This window comes from Leptinotarsa decemlineata, unplaced genomic scaffold (genome assembly GCF_025532065.1).
Source record: "Leptinotarsa decemlineata unplaced genomic scaffold, Ldec_3_MD MMD2_tig00078346_RagTag_RagTag, whole genome shotgun sequence".
Taxonomy (NCBI): Eukaryota; Metazoa; Arthropoda; class Insecta; order Coleoptera; family Chrysomelidae; genus Leptinotarsa; species Leptinotarsa decemlineata.
In genome coordinates this window covers 5858148-5879901 of record NW_027412724.1, presented here as the reverse complement: position 1 = coordinate 5879901, position 21754 = coordinate 5858148, and the positions used below count along the sequence as shown (strand labels likewise).

Here is a 21754-nt window from a genome sequence, read left to right as displayed (position 1 = left end):
CTGGCCTGGAAGGCAATGAAGCTGCTGACTCTCTTGCAAAGGAGGGTGCTGCAAGCGGCCTCATTGGACCAGAACCTGTCATTGACTTCGCTTTGGGCGTTGCCAAACAAACACTGAACACCTGGATGGCAAGAAGAGTTATGGACTTCTGGCAGAATCTTCCAGGATTGGCTCATTCCAAGGCGTTTATTCACCCTTCGAAGCTTGATTCCAAACAGTTGTTGGACTACAGTATGGATGAACTACGATGTCTTCTTACAGGCCTTCTTACAGGTCACTGTCATTTGAATCATCGCATGCAGAGACTTGGACTGTCGGGGACTGTGTGTGTCGCCTCTGTCTGGAAAATGATGAAACAGCAGAGCATATACTTTGTGCCTGTCCCGCTGGGGACCGAATCAGGTTCTTTGAGTTCGGCAGATCCGTACTCTCACCATCTGACATGAAAGACCACTCACCATACAAACTAATCGGCTTTGTTAAGAAGCTGGGTTTATTTGGCCAAGTGTGAATAGGTGTGAGCCACCATGAACCTTTATGGTACCTACCTACCAGTCTGAGTTTAAGGATGGAGCATAATATTATAAATATTATTATTATAGGTCTTATTCCGTAGCAAACTCCATTATCATGAGTACAACTAGGTGATGTTGAGTTAGGTCCAACAGGAGTAGATCTATTCGACCCTGCACTGCAACCCACAAAGTTTTTTTGTGGATCAGACAAGAAGTATGTGCTCTGCTGTTTCATCATTTTCTAAACGGGACGACGCCTACTCTCTACCAATAGTCCAAGTCTCTGCACATGATGACACACTGTGACAGGAGGGGAACATGACGGGACGTGGCCTTCGAGCAGAGATAGCACGGCATAGGCCTGGCCCGTCCTGACATATGCCTGTTCGTTGCGTGCCTTAGTATGCGCCCCTCCATAAGAAACTATAGAAAGAGGAAATAAACTTCACGTCCTGATCCCGTCCCGGCATGTTCCAGTCCTGCGCCGTCCTGTCGCAATGTGCGTAGACTTTAAGTAGACCTGTTAGACAACGTAGTTAATTCATTCTTGCTGTAGTCTAACAATTGTTTGGTAACATAATTAGAAGTATACATAGATATCTTGGAATGGACAAATTCTAGTAGATTTTGCCGAAAGTCTGAAACGTTTTTTGCAGTTTCCTGCAGTTAGTGAGGTGCGTTAAAATGCTCCTGCCGGCCGGAGGTAAGATTCCTTCTCAATGTTTCCGCCTCATCCTAAGATGCGTGTATTCATGTCGGGCGCTCTCTCATTGGATGGAGCTTTGTAAGGGTCTACCGTGATCGATTAAATGATCAACTGTTATCTCTTTAACATCAGATCAAGGCAACAGCTTCTCATTTCTCCAACTCAGAGTGGTTAGGTATCTTGGAACTTGAACATCCGACAACCTATATATCGTCCTCAATATCTTCACTGCCATTATGTCAGCCGTAGAGAATATTCCAGAAGATGGTACACAGGTACGATTGTAGAATTGCACATTCCAGCCTGGATGGCTACAGGTTACCTCTGAGTAGACCAGTGGTGCAGTTACTATCCTGCTGCTATTATAAGGTGTCTCCCTGAAATGCGTTGCAAGATACTTACCTACCTGACGAAGGAATTCGCAGACTGACCGACAATCAAATTCCCATTGTATAGAGGAAAATGTCTGTTAACCTTGCAGTGAAAAACTGGATTTATTTGGTCGAGTTTGAATTGGTGTGAACCACAGTAAACCCGATGAAACCGCTTCCAGTGGTAACGGAAGGTAACGAAGTTAGGAAAGGTAACGATTTCTGGCTAGTCTGGCTAGAAATCCAGACTAAAGACAATTGGATGAATCTTTCTATTGGGGAGAGTCTTTTTTGGCAGTTCATTACCACTTGATGAGAGCTGATAGCTCTCATTATGTGAATGATGCTAGAAGAAAGAATGGTAAGAGCTAATAATTTAGAAATATAGTACATATGGTTTTTCTATATGAAATTTCCAAGTAAATATCTATATTATGTGAAAATTCAATTTTTTTTAAGCTGACCACTTATTTCTATTTTGCTAACCAAAATTTGGAAAACGTTCTTTTTATTCTCCAGATACGTCTATTTGATTATCGAGATATGATTTCCCTGTCTATATCATGATGATTTTCTTGAATAATTGTTTAATTGGATGATGAAACTTTTAAAAAATCGAAAGAGGTTTATTCTTCATTGGGTGAATCGTTGTTTTAAATGATTTATACGGCTCACCCACTACCTTGAACCGTCTGCATTAAATTTAGTTATAAAATTCAAAAATATATATCTATATGTATTTACAATATTAACATATGGCATAAAATAAAGAATGAATATATTTGAAACAGAAAAATAATGAAACGCGAAACATTGTCAATCACCTTCAAACAAACGAGGAAAAATAATGAATAGTCTGAAATAGAATACATTTGATAGTTACATTGAACCTCGCCATTTAACTGAACAAAAACTGGAAAAATGGTATTCAATTCAATTAACTACATTATTAAGCTCTTTTGTATGCATAATTGAGTTGTTTTGTATCTCCCACAATATCTATATCGCTCTCACAATCACTTACATCAGAGTTAGTTATGGAAAGACATGAACTGCTGGTGTTGGCTGATTTCTCTTGTAATGACGATGCTACTTGAGAAATACCTGTAACAAATTATATGCATTGTTGAAAAAACAGAAATGATCAACATATTATATTTCAAGAGTAAAACGAATTCCGTGTTAGTAATCACACGTAAAAAGGTAAGACCTCGTTAATCCTTAGCTCGCACAAGTTTAGACTTCTGAGGGTTGTCGTTCGTAGGGGTGCGACAGCTGATTAACGGAAAAACAGATTTCAAACGGATTTCAAACATTATTTTTTGTTTCTTTTCAATCATACCTCATAAAAGTGAAAATTGACAACAAAGTTAATTCATTTGATCAAGGCCTGCTTAGGGAGAAAATTTTTTATTGAAAACATTTTCCTCAAACCAGATCAGGAGAAGACTAAAACTGTTGATGTATAAAAAACTGGCTATATGATATATAAGTTGCCTCATAGATCATTATTTACGGGGTATCTGTTCCTCAAAAATATTGGATTATGAATGAAAGATTCGGAGAAAATCTGAATTTAAAAAATGTATAGCAAAATCCTACCCAAATATACCAGTGAGGACAAATTCCGGTATTCAGACAAATGTAAAATTATCTACCAATTTTATTACGACACAGTTACGAAAGGTTGGACTGATGGTTCGAGAATGTGTATACCTAACATGCCTGCAAACAAAGGATCGCGACTAATCATTGTGTATTGCGGAGGAAGTAAAGGATGGGTTCTTTGAAATTAAGTGGAAAAAAACTTGAGGACTACAATGTTGACTATCATAAGAACATGGAACCTAATATTTTTGAGGAATGGTTTAAAAACACATTGGTCCCAAATGCGAATAGTGTAATAGTTCTTGACAACGCTTCAATTGCGACAGCTCATCAAAGTAACGAATAAAAAATCGAAAAAAGATGAAATAGAAAGTTTTTCAATGGATAACAATTTGTATTTTGAAAATAACTATACCAAAAATCAACTACTTGAAGTTTTATAGACAAAAACATTTGAAAAAGTGTATGCCCTTGAGACTATTGCTGAAAAGTATGGACACACCCCCCTTCTTTGTGTTTTCAATCCCATCGAGTTGATTTGGGGAAAATTGAAACAAAGCATCAGGCGTGAAAATGATTTTACAAAATTTGATAAGAAGGTGATAGAGCTAGTTGAAGAAGAAGTATCTAATATTACCGAAGAAGACTGCCAGAAAATGATTAAAAAAGTAATTTTAGTTGAAAAAGACTATATGGAGATTGGATACTTCCATATCAGTGGTGGAAACAAATTAATTATTGATTTAAATGACGACAGTAATAGTGAAACGGAGAATATGGAAGAGGAATTATCAGAAGCTTTCGAAGAAAGTTAGTGAAGTGTTTTTGAAGCGATCGATTATATATATATATATATATATATATATATATATATATATATATATATATATATATATATATATGTGTGAGTAAGTAGTTAGGTTAGGTTAGGTCACAAGTGAGTGGGTCTATTCGACCCTCCACCGCAACCCGCAAGGGTTTATTGTCATTATAAGTCAATAAGGGAAAACGCATGGACATTTGGGAAAACTTAATCCATAAATTTAACAGTCAAAAATCACTTATCGAGGAACAAGTACAAATCAAAACACAACAAGACCTAACATTCAATATACTAAACAAATCAACATACACGCCTAGAAACAATAAACCTAGAGAAGATGTAACACAAAGAATAGTACCTGATGTAATCCAAATACAGGCACATTTACCTAAAGCAACAGAAGTACCTGTATTCAGGCGTTCGGACCGTATGAAAAGACACACAACAGGATCACACGTTCAGTTAGAATAGTGTCTAGAGGATGACAGCACGACCAGTTGTCGAAAGCGCTCGCAGATAATCAATCAGAAGTCATAGAGCTTAAAATATTAACTTACATTAATAGTAAAATACTGTAAATAAAGGAAAATTAGGTGCATCATCCAATATATATATATATATATATATATATATATATATATATATATATATATATATATATATATATATATATACAGGGCTAGACAAATTCGTTTCTGTACATGGGGATCTCGTAAACGATAAGAGATAGAGTGTCTGTTAAATTGTGGCAAAGTTGCGTATTTTAGAGACCTATTTGATGATGTAAAAAAATCGAATATAGCTCTTTTGGAAAATCTGTCCACATTTTACTATTACCCTAGTTGACTTCAATTCTTCAAATCCAAACTAATTTTTACTTTTGAAGTAACACTTTGAGATATTTACACTAAACAGTTTACAAAACCGCAACTTGTGTTTCACTATACGGTGTTTCACTGACTGAATCCTACCTAATCGGTGCTTTAAAATTTGAAGCATATGACATTCTCCCTACCTAATGACTAATGACCTAGACTGTGTTTGAGTACAAAAATTCGAATATTATGAAAGCGATTTTACCTACTCATTAAATTCACATATAATAAACTAATTACCAATTTCCACATTAGAGAACAGAGGAAGAATTCGAATTGAAATTTTACTTCTGTCATTCATATTGTGTAGGAATCCTGTGAATGACATCTGATTCGATTCCTTTACGAATGCTTGGAATACAAATGGAATAGAGAAAAGTATTTGCATGATTCAGCGATTTATATAAAAGTATTTGTTTCGAAAGTATTTTTCTTTCGTGTAATTCACTGTTTATATGGAAATACTTGCTTCGAGAGGGCTTTTTCTTACAGCTTTGTATAGAGTTAATTTTTTGAAATTGATTGCTTCTTTCCTTTTTTTGGAAGATTCCCACATTTTTTGTATCAAGATGGTGGTGAAAAAACTTTTTAAGTTTTTTCACCACTTTTATTCGTAAATAATGTAACTATTGTAATTGTTTGAAAATGAACGAAACTGCAGCAAAAACATTAGTCACTGATAAAAATGGTAAAAAATACGCATAAGGAAGCTATTATATAGTGAAACATGTGTTGCGGTTTTCTGAATCAGAGAAAATCTCACAATAAAGTGTTACTTGAATAATATGGATTCTCATCAAGTATCGACCAATTCCATCACATAAATTTTTACTTGATTTGTGAAATGGGTACATTAAATCGGGGGATAATTCTCAGAAATGTCGAAGTCTGAACTAATTCTCGAGACGATGGGCTAAAGAGTGTCTAGAAACCTTCACCAAATTTTAAAATGGACCGCTGATGTAGACATATTTCTAGAAATTACATCGTAGTTTTCTAGACGATAAGAAAATCTTGAAAATTAGGAAAAGTCGAGTCAACATCTCCAGGATTCGATGAAAGATGTCGCCTGGCAGACATAAGCACATCTATTGCCGGTTGGATTAGTGGTTTTTTACTTGTTCAGTCGACCGCTATGTGAAACGGTGGTTGCTGTCCAACCGCTGGATGGTCGTTTTTTACTACGTACACGTCCAACCCTTTAGGAATCGCACTTTGAAAGGTATGGCATCGTTAATGCTTATTTAGTACAAGTTTCGACTTTTGAGAATTGTTGTTCATAGGGCAGCGATAGCTGGTTATCGGAAAAACAGGTATCTATGGGTTGTGCGTTATTGATGTTTTTTTATAACAATTTGTATATTAATGAATTGAGTTATTGATTTCATATTGCCATTTTTTATAAGAATTTTTCATAAAAAACGGCAAAAAGTTTTTATTGACTCTTTTTACATGGGGAAGAAACAGGAATGGTTGTGGTGTTTGATGATGAAATCAGTCATTGTTCCATAAAAGTGTGCGATAGCCACGGAAAGGACTTATTCAAAAAAAAAGATTATCATCAAACAGGCAAACATAAAAAATGTAGACCCTGAGTAGACATTGTTGCTTAATCGTTACGGTGATATACTGGGATATATTGAGCTTACATTTTACCCAATACATCCCTGTTGAAAAAATTACCTGCTTTTCAACCATAAACGGTTCAAAGCTACGGGGAAGGAAATGGAGAGGTGTGAGAGGGAGACACCGCCAACTTTACTAATTTTGTTTCTAAGTGGGGATCTTAGAACTCACTCGCCATCTTATGTCGTAATTTACTTCATTAATTCTGAACTCGCCCTAATTGATGTTTAAGATTTGGTACAGTCAGGAAATGGGAAAAGCTGCTTCGACATTACGGTTGACATTTTTGGATAGTAATTGACGATTCATTCAGGGATGAATTCACCGGAAATATGATCTCTGGGAGGTTTTCATAGGATTTAATGCTTTGCAGAAATTCAGAGGCATTTCCTGCTTGTGAAGTATCACGGCTGTGATTGTTCAATCTTTATTTACCTATTATTTTCTTTCGCCGTCTCATTGAATGTAATAATTATAGGTTCCTCTGATGAAAGAAGAGAGAGCAACGAATTATCAATTATCCAAAAATTAAAGGGTATCTGACCTTGTAATGAAAAATAGGAAAAACTCCGACTTAAGAAGAAATCAAGTGAATACTTTTTCAGCCAAAACGTCAGTAGAACGTCGTATATTGAGAAGGTTGATTTCAAAGTAGCCGTTGATCGATGTCTCTCGAATAATTTCATCTTCAACGCTGGAGTTCCCCAGGGATCCATATTGTCTAAAATTGTCTTTTTATTGTATATCAACGAATTATCGAAATAAATCAAGAATCTAATTTATTGCTTTCCTGACGACAGCACACTTGTCTCGTCATTTCATTTGGATTCCAGGACATCGACTGCGGATGCACATCTTCACCGGTAACAGGAGGTTGCAAATCTTAATGGGGATCTAGAAGTAATTTTGAATTGGGGTGAAAGTAATCAGGTTCAATTAAATGCCACAAAAACCCAGGCATCAGTTTTCTCCAAAAAGATAGATGTCTCAGAACCGGATATAATAATGTCAGGTCAGACAATTCCACTTTCTGCTTCGATGAGTTTGTTGGGGGTTAAAATGGACACCGATATGTCCTGATACAATCATGTCGTTGAAATTGCAAAAGGCGCTTCTCAAAAGCTTGGAACACTGTTCCAAACCAGAAAAGTGTACACACCTCAGCAACTTCTGATGCTTTATAAAGCTCAGATCCGACCTTCTTTGGAGTATTATTCTCATTTATGGAGCTCCGCCTCTGAAAATACCTCGAAGCTGCTGGATTCCATCCAGAAAACAGCCATTCGCGTGATTGGAGACACGAACATCACTCGCAACCTTGCTAGTCTGGAATATTGAGGAAACGTTGGAGATTTGTCTCTCTTCTATAGATACTTTCACATGAAGTATTCAAGTGACTTGGCACATTTGATTCTATCAAGAGCGGTACATATCAGAAATACGCGACGGACTGTGGTTGCTCATTGTTTTGAGGTTCAACTCAGTACACCTCGAACCTCACTGTTCAAGAACTCTTTCATTTGGAGAACTGCGCTGGAGTGGAGTGGAGAACTGCGCTCCTGAGAGCGTTTTTCCAAATGGATTCAATCTCCAGCGATTCTAATCCAATGTGAATCACTACTTTCGCACAGAGCGCCTCAAGGATTTTCCTGTAGTGCTTGTGCTTTGTCCTTGAAAAAATATCTCGGAAAACCATATTAAAATTTTCATTATCTACTCCAAAATCTGAACTATATACTAAGACAGAAAAAATCATGATACTTTTCGAGGGACCGTATCGTATAAAAAAATTCTTCGTAGGTCTTAGTAAATTTAGAGATTGAATTTGAAAGAGGGATTTTCCAAGCCATTTGAAAAAAATATGAATGGAAAGAAGATTTTAACTTCGTTAAATAGGTACATAACGTAACGTGATGGATTCTTTTGAAGAAAGATAGGCATATAACTCGGTCGGTTTTTATATACCTATTACTCAATAATTGTATTCTCTGGGCGTTTTCAATCCACCAAGTAAAATTATACATTTAATTTCTAATTTTCAATGTACTGAAAGTTTTCGATTTTCAATTTGAGTATTGAAAGTTATTATTTTTTTGTGGAGGAGTCAACGTTTCTTACTGTAATTTGGGTGTATCACTTTCCACAATCTGAAAAATACACCAATCTAAATGAATAGAGAATCTACTGAGTTGTGGATTGATGAAGGAAAAACTGAAAAGTTCACCCGGTAAAGTTACTGTGTAATTTAATCCACTACAGAGTCATTATCCACTGAGTCACTAATCCAAGTCATTAACTTGTCGTACTCATAAATTTTGTTTACAAAATGAATACTCAATAGAGAAAAACGAAATTTCTATTAGTTTTCTCTAGATATCCAAGTAATTCTTATTTAGAGATTTTCATACGTGTTTCGCTATACAATAGCTTCCCTAAGCGTTTTCATACTTTGTCAAAACGAGGCATTTGGGAGTAAAGTCGGTGATATTTCCTATTTTCTACTGTTTTTGGGTTTATAACCTTCCGCAATATGAAGAAATAAAAGGTAAATCAATAGAGAATCTGCTGAAAAGTTCACCAAGAAAAGTTATGCGTAATATAAACTACTAGTCCAATTAGTGAGTTACTTGAATTCATAAATTTTGACCACAAATTGGAAAATATCAATTTTAAGTGGTTAATGTTTCGGGAAACAATCCTTTTCCGTTTTCGTTGAAGTGATATTTCCTATTACGAGGGTGACATTATCTATGGGATCGACAGAAGACTCAATCCATGAATATAAAACATGAACGAGGTATCTCAAGGTGCTTCGTTGCAAAGTCTAACCAACAAAGCATTCGTGATCCAATACCAGACATTGCTTTTGCTACCTGTCATAGGTTTTATTAATGGTGCATTGCAGGTGTGATTGGACTCAACTGTCCTCAAAGTAAAGAAGATGAAATCTCCTCTCACGAAGACACCATCTATGAGTATGACAAAAAACTCGATCCACGAATATCAAAGATAAACGAGACTTTCCAAGGTGATCCATTGTGAAGCCAAAATTCTACATCGATCACCAAACGAAATTCGTCCTCTATTTTTTAACGATTATCACGAATGCTTTGTTTCTTTGGGCACTGGTTTCAATTACTCAATTTATCTGTATTTACATCGATTATAAAAATTATATCCGGAATAATAAATTAAATATTATACCTGTTCTCTCCAGGAAGTTGAATCCAGGCTATAAATGATAATTTAATAGGAACTTAGATACTTGTGATATACTGTTTGGAACCTTTGGTGTAGTAATTAATATTACTGGAGTTTTTTCCCAACACCAAATCTTTATTTTTCCACCTCGACACGTGTTTCGATTACCAAGTGATCATCTTCAAGAGGAAGATAAAACTGAGTTTTATCTTCCTCTTGAAGATGATCATTTGGTGATCGAAACACGTGTCGAGGTGAAAAAATAACGATTTGGTGTTGGGAAAAAACTCCAGTAATATTCAGGAACTTAGATGTTAGCTAATTTTGTTACAGTATAAAATACTTGTGAAACAAAAGTAATTTATCATTTCGGCTCGAAGAAACTTGTACAAGCTTGCTTGTATTACATAACAGGTATCCCAGTTTTGTGAATCTTTCAAAATGAAAATTTCAAAGTGAACTGTATTAGTAAAATTCGAAAATTTGAATCTCAAATCGTCAACTGGTTTTATTTTCGATTTCGAATCACTTCTATTGAAAATCATAAGCATAGTTTCTCAATTGCAAATAGTTACTGCATTTGGCTTATGTATTGACTCCTTTCTCAAATCACCTTTTTTTAACTTTTTTGACAGTTTTGAATTTGTCACAAAATATGTATTCATTATCCTAGTCATCTTCATAAACGGTGTACACGAAGGAAGAGGGTTTTAAAATTATACACAATTACAACGACAGTATAATACTCTTTTAATGATGCCCTTTAGGAATTGTCGAGTAGCAGACCGCATCGCCGTTTCATCACCCTCCTCCATAGACACACGTTCTTCTAAGAGGATTTACTGCTGATGACTTTTCACGACGATTAATTGGTAATATGATACAATTATTATCGTCGATTCGGGTAATACCTCTCGAATCCAGTGTGCTTTCCTCGCACTGAACTTTCAGCAATTTTGTGAGATTATGTCTGGTCGTTTACCACACTTCCATCCACAATAGGTAACGGTAATTCTAAAACCTGTGCGAATACGAGCGAAAAATTGTTAGCCGAGTTCGATAATTCGCGAGTGGAAGTAATTGGCCTTATCGTCGAGGCGGTTGCTGAATCTTCGAAATAACTCTCTCCAACTCATTACATTTTCGAAATTATATTCGTATTTTCCTCTTGACTTTGCTGGCAGCAAATTATCTATCTCATTATTTGTTTGCCTGGTATTATCTAGTGGGGTAGCACCAATTTCTTGATCCTTATCATTCATTTTCAATTTTGACGAGATTCTGAATGATAGCTTGTAAATAAACTAGTGGTTGTTCATTCACGGATATAATTAGATTCATTACCAACCTACAAACTGTTGAACAATAAATTTACTAAAAATAAGATTTTCATTTTGATTTTACAGAGAATTTGGAGAGAAAATTGGCCGATTTTAGCTTTTGGATAATTGAATGTATTAATGAGGTCATATTTATCAGAATACGTAAATGTTACATATCTCATAATTTTTCTTTCAGAAGTGGCCGCCATTAATTTAGAATACACGTCTATTCTAAATGAGCCATTATCTACATGCTGTCAAACACGTAATGAATAGTTCAAAATGAAATTTCTTCCTGAAGTTTCGCTGGCACGAGTGGCTATCTTCCTCAGGGGTTTATACATCCTGAGTTGATATTTCCGATGATCCATCGGTGTTTGTAGACAGGCCGACAGGGTGTATGACTTTGAGACCATCAGTTGTCACTACCGGAACATTTGAGATTCCGGGCGGCCTATCATCGCAGAAAGCTTTGTCGCGGTAATGAACCTCATTTTCCTAGCTACTCGCGGAACCCTTCATGGTCCCTAAAGACGTCGGACTGAATGACCCCAACTGACTATCCTGTAACATTGGATCAAAAGCGAGATATTCGTTCCTCAACTCCTGATTTTGAGGTTAAACTGCATATCCTTGTCATCTTTCCTATTATCCATGTTTCGCATGTCATATGTTGACAATAATTTATTTTCAAAAAACATTTCATTGTGAGATATTCAGTGAACAGTTTTGAAAAAACGCAACAAGTTTTTGCTATACCATGGCTTCTTCAGCCGTGTCTTTGCTGTATTGAATACGGGATCGATTTTCATCAAGTATCGGCCGATTCCATCAAATAATTTATATATTATGAATTTCTGCGTGCCATATCTTTTATAATTACGAGATCTGCGTTTATGTCATTATTACATTTGAAGCTGTTATACAGTCATGGCAGCTTGAGATGGATCCAGTACTGAATCAGTTTATACAAGATTCCGCTCAATGTTCCTTCAACAACGATTATATCCTTTCACTTAATGCTGCACTTTCTTTGATTAAACTATGAGTCCCAAAGTTTTCAATTTATTTATCATAACAGAGTGGATCCTAGGTCAGAAACATATAAAAGGTTCTTCAGAATAATTTGATGCTATCCTTTAAAAAAACTAGTTAATTTAATGAAGTGAGTAAAAAATTGTCTCTTGTTAGTTATATATCTACTAACGCCAGAGTCAATTAATTAATCCTGAGTGAGGATTGAATGGCTCATATTATAGCAAACGTGGGTTTCTTCTTCACTTGAACTAACTTTGTTATTTTTGTAGATATTACACACTACTACATACTTTTGCGAAAAGCAAGTCAGGGTATTTTTACTTTTAAAGAAACCGTCCTTTTCACACTTAGTGCCAAATAACTCATGGTTTCAGAATTTCCTCTTGTTCTTCTTTCTTCTCTTGTTCTTCTTTCTTCTCTTGTTCTCTTGTTCTTCTCTTGAGGCCCAGCTCAACTGCTTTCTATATACTTAGCAAGTGATACACTGCTTTCTATATACCTAGCAAGTGATACAGCAAACTCAACCAAATACATATACAAAATGTTATTATTTCAAGGGATAATACCTTAACCTATTACGTAATATATTGAAAATGTTGAACGGAAATAATTTTTGTGGTAGGCATCAGTTTTTTATCAACCTACTTTTTTGTGATTTTCATTATTCAATAGTGTTCAATACAGTGTCCATCTTGGAGAATGAAATTTTCAATATTATTTATGTTTTGCTTTATTCAGAATATCTGTTTGAAATCTGTTTTTCCGTTAATCAGCTGTTGCTCCCATACGTACGACAACTCTCAGAAGTTGAGAAACTTGTGCGAGCTAAGGACTAACGAGGTCTTACCTTTTAACGTGTGATTCCTAACACGGTTGCAGAATCATCCCAGCTTCAACCAGATGAATTATCTCGAGAAAAATATCTGGTCGAGGCGGGAATCGAACCCACGGCCTTCCGATCGTGAGTCGGGCGCACTACCACCGCGGCCAATTCCACAACAATTCCATATCGTAGGAATTAAAATGCCTACCTGTATCCAAAAATTCAAACAAACAACAACTTGTGTATATTAGAAAAAAATACAGTTAATTAATTTTCGAATATAAAAAAAATGGTTTGGTCAATGGAAGTTAAAGCAATCAAGAAAAATTTGATTGTTTGAAGTAAACGTCTTTGAATTGAAAGAATCCATTGACTATATTCATTTTTACTTGTTCATTGTACAATATTGTCTGAAAGCAAGCAATTCACAAAATTATTTGATCCTTACTGCAGATACATCGAATATAAAACCAGATAAGATCATATTTATAAAATATGTCTATCAATATGCTATTTCTCTATAGTTTTTTTATTGAAGTCGTATTAGTCGTATTACTTGAAATTGTTCAAAATGAGGTTTCATAAAATAGTCTTCACAAAACTTGGTCAAAACTATTCAGGATATGATTTTCTTTTGTATACCCCGGATTCAATTTTTACCATTCATTACTAGTAGAATCAGTGAAAGTTTGTAATAGAAATCGTTCAATAATACGGCCACATTTGAATGCTAAATCATCGAAATTAATTATTGAAAAAAAGTAATAACTGATACTACCGAAAAAGCTGCTGCTTTTGGACAATAAATCTACGGCAATTCAAGAAAAATTATTTAATTTTTTGACAATAATTTAAGTACTCGCTGCACCACAAGTGACCCTGTAATAAAAACTATGTTTTTTAGATCTGTGAATATGATGACGTTAATGAACTTATTGAATCATTACCAAACAAAAAATCTACAGGTTTGGATGAAATCCCTGCATCAGCAGTAAAACAATGCAAAGATATCACATATCCAATACTCGCTCATATTATAAATTTGTCGATTATGCAAGGTAAATTCCCTTCAAGTCTGAAAATAGCCTCTGTTATTTTATTATACAAAAAGGGTGATCCTAGTAACGTTGAAAACTAACCAATTTCATTACTTGGTATTTTCTCTAAAATAATTAAAGTGGTTACTTGGAGAATTGAAGCGTATCTGAGTTCTTTCAATTTAATAACAAACAATGAACACGGTTTCAGAAATGGCTTTTCCACTGAATCAATTATGGTTGAGTACACTCTAAATATTTTTGAGTGAATATGTGGTATCAGTTTTGTTCGACTTAACAAGGGTATTTGATAGAGTCGAAAGGTCTTTCGCCTCAGAAAAACTAGATAAGTTGAGTATTCGTGGCTGCCTTAATGATTGGTTTCTATCTTTGCTTGAAAACCGAAAGATTATAGTGAAAATTGATGATGTTTTTTCAAATGTATTCAATTTGAATCTTGGTCCTTGTACCTTGGTACAATAATTTTTTTCATATTTATTAACGACCTTCCTAAATATCTAACTGAGGCAAAAGTTCTCATGTATGCAGACGACACACGCAACTCAAAACTCAAAACTTGCACTTTCAGAAAAACTTACCAGAATACTAAACCAATTCAAAGATTGTTGCTATTGTGATAGATTGAAGTTGAATGTTTCGAAAACGGGTTGAATTGGATACCATACAGCTCTAAAATTACTATCAGATTGTTCAATATTATTAAATAACACTTTTATCAGTACATCGAAGTCTGCAAAATTTCTTGGAACCATATTCGACTGGTATCTATCTTGGGAGGTACAAATTAACGGTGTCTGTAAAAAAATTAACCGGTGTTTCTATCTGTTGACTGTTTTGAAATCTATGCTAGATAGGGATTCTTTATTGAGTGTCTATTATATATGCTTTCTCTGCTATTTCCTATAGTACTATAGTTATATTCAGAGGGTGTTTGTATTACAAAAAAGAATATTGCGATGTATACAAAACCAGAAAATTCTTACTGTTACTTCTATTTACTTATATAAATTAGTGAGCCATATTTACCGAAACTGAAATAAAGTGTCAAAAAATTATGATATTCACAACCATAACACAAGGCATGAAAACGAATTGTTCCAAAAAAAATCGAACCACATTTTCCATAGAAAATCACCTCTGATAACTGGAGCGTCTTACTTAAATAGGCTACCTGATAGTATAAAAAATAGTAACATGTACGGAATTTTCAAATTTTCAAAAGTAGGTTGAAGAAAATTTTAATGAATCATTGTTTTTACAGCTTAGGGGAATTTGATGACTTCCTTTCTAGCAGTGTTAACTGAGTTCATAGTGTTCATTGTGCTTTAGGATTTTTTATATTTATATCAAGATCAGGGCCGTAGCGAAAAGAAAAACCAGGGGGGGAGGGAATCCAAATTTTCCCAACCCCACCAGCAAAATTTCCCAACAAAAACAAATTTTGGTGATTATAAAAATAATAATGGGAATTATTCTACTTTGGACCAAGGTCCTTGGTCTTCCACCATATCCACCATGTATAGGAATATTCAATACAAATGAAAGGAAACAACACTTGAATAATATTGTGCTTATTGTTTTCTGCTATTATTTTTTCTATCTTCACGGCCCGAAATTTCCCAACTTTTCCAAGTCGAAAAAACAGCGAAAAGTTGGAAATTTTGTAAAATTGTGACTTCAAAATTTGTGGACTGTTCAGGACTGTTTTCTTACTTGGGAGAAATTAAACTTTTTTGAAGATTTCAAACAACTCAGAATTCTCTTCAAGTTATGCATGTTGGGAAATCCCTACCTTCTCCTGGTTCTTTCCCTTTTCTTATTACCTCTCCTTTTCTTTTCTCTCATTTTTATTTTTTTAATTTTCATTCATTTTTTTACTATTATTTTTTTTTATCTTCATGGCCCAAAATTTTCCAACTTTTTTCCAAGTCGAAAAAGCAGGGGGGAGGCTCCCCCCATCCCCCCATGGTGACGGCCCTGATCAAGATGTCTTATATACTTGTTTTTATGTGTCATTAAGTAATATTAGCGTTACATCCCCACCAATGTATTATGTCCATGTATGTAGGTAGGTATATTTACTCTATTTTTGTCAATGTAAATGATATTTTTACCTGTAAACTAATACTTTAGGAGTGATTTTTTTGTAGTGAGTGTGTGGGATGTACACTTCAACAGATACGTCCAATCCATTGTATAATAAAAAAATTTGATTTGATTTGACCTATAGTGTGATACGGTATTGAGAAACCACGCTCCATTTTTGCCATTCTCTTGACTTTTCTACTCCTTGACATTCAAAAATAGTGATCCTGCTCTGTGAGCTCAATTTTCAAAGCTTTCTTTGAAGTCCATGAATGAAATGATCATGCTACTAGTACAACCCCTACTGTATGTAGATACTGGGTATAATAATCAACTACAAACATAAAGAGTATTCAATTGAAACATTTTGTAATACCTCACCTAGTTTTTCTGAATTAGCAGAGGTCAGTTTCATTGACGAATTTGGCTTTTCTTCTTGTACTTTCCTCATCTGTTTTTTGTGTTTCATTCGTCGATTCTGAAACCAAGTTTTCACCTGCGTTTCACTGAGACTGAGAGCGCTGGCAAGTTCTACCCTCTCTGGTGTAGACAAATATCGTTGAGCTGAAAATCTCTTCTCCAATCCTAAAAGATAGAAAAATTCTTGACTAGAAGTACAAGTACATATTTTGATTATTTATTTTCCATTACAAAGTCGTTAATATTCATGTAGTGTCAGAGGTGTAATTTCGTGTTATAGGATTGCTGTATTTTTATAAATGGAATTTTGTTGAATTTTTTCAAATAGAGGTAATATTTTATGGTTTACCAATTTGCTGTTAGACTTTGACTAAATTCATCAATATCGATAGATTGATGAATTCTTTTCTTCTCTTTCAAATCTTTTGAGAAACCGGTACAAAAGACTGCCAATTTTATATCTATTTACAAACCTGTTAATTGTGGATCACTGAAAACGGTTCTGGCCTTCCTTCTCCGACAGTGTTTGAGAGCATTTAAAGATATTTCACTTGCTGAGCCACCAAATAGGGCTGGATGAAATGGAATGCCTGAAAAAAATCATCGAATGAAGCTGTGGTGAATTTACACATTTTTAAAGTATAGGCTGCACAGTTTTTGCCGCATTTGTTCTACAATTGTCATGTTCTATATTATAATTACAATCCAAAAACTTCATATAATTTTACTAGAATTTTATCCAAACACCAAACCATTATTTTAACACCTCGACATGTGTTTTGATCACCAAGTGATCATCTTCGAAACACGTGTCGAAGTGTTGAAATAACGATTTGGTGTAGTAATATTCGTTACTTTATTCTTTCTTTATTCAGCTTCAGAAAAAAAAAATACATTGGAATCGTACGACGTGTTCAAAACGGAATTAAATTAAGTTAAATTAAAGGTAAATTCATATGATTTTTCCTGATACAGTCTAAAATAATATATTCATATACAATATGATATAATGTATACATCTTTATGCAATAATAACCTTGCTTCTTCCAGAGTGGGGTAGAATACACCTGGGCGTATGTCGCCTGTTTTGTGCTTTTTCCACTTCACTTGAAGAAGTATTCGAAAAATACAAAGAATAATATAAATTTAGAAAATAGAAATTATGATAAAAAACTGGTACTCATAATGATGGTGATACTACACCAAAGGTTCCTAACAGAGCAAAACAATTTCATATGAATTGCACGTGAAATAATTTTTGGGTGTATTTTTGAGCTAATCAAAGCACAATCATGTACGAGCGAGGTAATATACACAATAATGTACATTTGGCAAATGTGAATAAATAATCTGTTCGCAGAGTCAAGCATAGCCCACTGACTAATAAGAGAATTTGTGGAATATTCGAGTATAGTCTGGAACGTTCGCGAAAATTCCGAAGTATCCCGGATTATGCGGAAAGATGAAGAAAATATGATATGGTAACTCTCTAACCCCCATCGGAAAAAAAGATTCTCGTTTTTTCCTGGAGGATATAAAAGGGCTAACAGTTTGGCCCTCTAGAAATTTGTGGAATATTTCACAATATTCGAGAGTTTTCGAAAGCATTCCACAACATCACTGAATATTCTGGAATACGGTTCAATGTTCGAGAGTGATATATAACGTTTGGGAACATCCTGGAAACTCTCAGCTCATTGTGAAACGATAAAATAATTACATTCCTCCTCCACGAAAACGGTTCCCGTTTTTACCTATTGGTAAGGCTTGCTTCTGATGATATGAGAGCTGAAATTTTCGCCATGTAGAAATTTATCGAACAGTTCATAATATTCGAGTTTATTCGAGAGTATTCCAAAAAGTTCAAGAAGAGTCTGGAACGTTCATTGTGCAAAATCCCAGAAGAGTCTTGAGTACTGTTGAATAATCTGGAACATTGTGTACAATTGGAAAGCTTTCCATATGGGTGGAGCTACCTATTGGTAGGGGTATGGAAATCAAGATTCGTTTACCTTTCAGAATTCAAAGTTCGTACTTTCATTCCAACTATCACAGAACCAACTTCCCGAGCGAAGCCAAGTCCAATTTGTGATTTCTGCGTCCTGCAAAGAAGTAACTTTCAGACACAAACTGGAAGAAAAAGCCCCCCTGAAACAGCTTCTTTCATATAAACATTGAATTACACGAAAGAAAAATTCTTTCTTCTGTATGAGTACTTAATTCTATAAAAACACTTTTCTCTACTCAGTTTTTATCCCAAATATTCATTATGGAATTAAATCAGATATCATTATACTGAATGAAAGGTAAAAATTACACATACATGGAACACTGTCATCCTCATTGGTAGACATCGATGTTTCGCCGTGAGGCACTTGCCTTAGGGCTCTTCAGTACCAATCTGGATAACATTATAAGAAGAAACACACAACGATTTTTATGTCACGGAATAAGTTTGATCCACATTAGTCACACTTGAAAAAAGATATTCTGTGATATTGGCTTATTCATACCAACCTAGCCAAATTATCCCAAATATACCTATACACACACACACACACTGAAATTCAGCAGATTTTCAGTTTCAGTCCCTAATGTATGAAACTGTTTCACAAAAACTGATTCACATATCACGCAATGGAAATCATGGATAGCTATACACAATTCTATGATTGACAACTTGTTAATATGATTTTCTCACGTTTTTGTTTAGGTGCAAATATACGAGTATGGATCAGTAGGTTGATTTTTTCTTTCGATTCCGATTCCGGAATAACCATTTCTGTCGTTTCCAGTTCCTGTTTTTCATTCCATCTGAATCACCGGAAACTTTGGAATGGATTATCATAATTGTTAATACTATCAATATTATTCTTGGCGTTTCTTTGTCGTAAGTTATTCTGGTTTTACTACCAATTCCGGTTGGAAACCAAAAAACATCACTATTGTTTTCAAAAATATCGGTTTTTAAAAAAAAATGCCTTTGCAGGATATATTATAAAATAAAGATGAAGATATTTTTCGTAACATGACGTGTTTGTAATTAGGAATTCATATTATGATAACCAGTTCAATTTATCAGATTACTCCTCGCCTTATAGTCGACTTTTATTGTGAAAAATGTTGTGGTTACAAAATACAGGTAAATGAAATGTCACACGATTACTAACCTTGTGTTAGAAAATATGGATCCGTCATATTTTTATACGGCGGTCCTAAATAAGCTCCCAATGCTCCCATCACTTGGATGTACCCATTTTCGTGTTGTGGAAATCCTTGAACCATTCCTCCTGGTACCATATTTGACTGGAAATAGCTGTAACCACTCTTTTCAGCGGGGACACGTTTCTCTAGAACCTTCGGAAAATGAAACACTTTTTCACGGTTAACGCACTCCAAATTCTGTTCTTGTTCTGTTTTTTGTCGATACAGAATATCCTCGATTAAAAAAGAAGTTCGATTTTGAGAGAGATGTGTATCGCTCAGATAATCTTTTGAGTGTGGGTCACTCATATTATCATAAAAATCCAGACTGAGGATTTAAGTTGTTCAATTGTTAGCAAACAATCGCTATCTGGCGTTAGAACCCGCCACCGCTTGCTCGATTTTCAATAGATCCGCCTACTATGTGATTTCAACCCTTAACTTGGGGAAGGAAGTTTTGATATCGTCTGGGGGTTTAACAAGGGTTGATTTGGTAGCGATGAGATTGATTAAGGGATAATTGTGTTTCTCCTAAGTTAATTTGTTCGGCATTGCCTATTGTCAGGGTAAATATTAATAATAAGGTTGGTGCATGAGGGTGGGAGGTGACGCGGTCTTTGACGGAAAGGAATTTCCTAATATGATTAAGGGGGTTCTGCTCTCTTGTTTCGGAAGTTGTATTACTTGGAGAATAATCTCTGTCGAGTTCGGTTTGGATTTGTTTACGAGTTCTCGTGATCTTTTATATTACTTTTGTAATATGTAATGCTTGAAAACACTTTTTTTTAATGTTTAGAAAGTTCTTTTGTTTTGTTGAGAAAAAAATTCAATACGTATAGGTAACAAAAGGCTGGTAAAAACCATATAAAAAATGTATTTCATTAGAGCAAACGAATCCATATCCAGTAATTCACATTGCGAGCATAATTCTAAAATATACAGTGTGTCCGCAAAGTATGGAATAAATTCTATATTTCCAAAACCAAAGGTTGTTTTACAAAAACTTGAAACACGTCGATTTTTAATTTCAGTATTCTAAATTTTACAACAAAATTTCATTATACAGAGTGATCCATATTAATGTGATGACGTCATCGGTAATTTTTTTTAAAATGCAATACTCTGTATTTGGTGCTTAGAAAATAAATTTTATTGATATTTATTACAAGTAGAAATTAATTAATTATTTTATATTTTTTGCTAATGATCAATTTAACAATGGGAAAGTAATCCAGTAATAAATACATGACGTTATTTTAAATGTTCGAACTGTAGTCCTTGCTGTAGTTGACAGTAACCGTGCTAACAATTATTTTTATCAATTTCAAAAAACTAGGCGGCTAGTTTTTTTGTTATTGTGAAATCATTATTTCGATTGACGTTCAGTAACTGTTAAATAGGACAGTAGTTGTTGTATTAAATCGTGTATTGATTTGAAGTAGTAATGAATTTAAGTGTAAAACAAAGAATTGAAATACTGATGATGATTCGCTATGGAGACAGATCGCGAACTTAGATGGAAGTCTGTAACTTATTTTAATGAAAAATATCCAGAAAGACGCATAACGCAGTCTGCAGTGAGTAAGATTGAAAAAAAATTCGAGAAACTGGTACAGTTGAAAATACACGCAAATCAGGTCGTCCTTCTGTAAATGATGATACAAATCTAGATGTTCTACTTGCTTTTGAAGAAGATGCGCATACTTCTGTTCGTAAGGTTAGTCGTGATTTCGATGTCAGTAAAACAACGGTACACAAAGTATTAAAATAGGAAAAATGGCATTCCTTTAAAATTGAACTTCTACAGGAATTAAACGAGGATGATCCAGATAGATGAATATAATTTTGTGAAGCCATGATGGATAACTGTCACCGAGACCGTGTCCTCGTAAAAAATATATTTTTTTCTGATGAAGCCACTTTTACATTAAATGGTAAGATCATCCGTCAGAATTGTAGGTACTGGGCCAAAGAAAACCCCCACTGGATGCGTGAACATCATACACAATACCCGCAAAAGGAAAATGTATGGGCCTACTTTTTCGACGGTACTTTAGACGGGCCAACATACCTTCAGTT

General features: G+C 34.7%; 1 protein-coding gene across 1 annotated transcript; it reads right to left on the bottom strand.

Annotated features, from left to right (window-relative positions):
• Positions 1-1708: 1708 nt before the first annotated feature.
• LOC141487050 (brain-specific homeobox protein homolog) lies at positions 1709-20762 on the bottom strand. Its single transcript, XM_074185849.1, has 4 exons — positions 19642-20762; positions 16945-17061; positions 16433-16636; positions 1709-2696 (listed from the first exon to the last, which is right to left on the bottom strand). Exons 1-4 carry the CDS (start codon positions 19982-19984, stop codon positions 2542-2544), a joined length of 819 nt encoding a protein of 272 aa, XP_074041950.1. The 5' UTR covers positions 19985-20762; the 3' UTR covers positions 1709-2541.
• Positions 20763-21754: the final 992 nt, after the last annotated feature.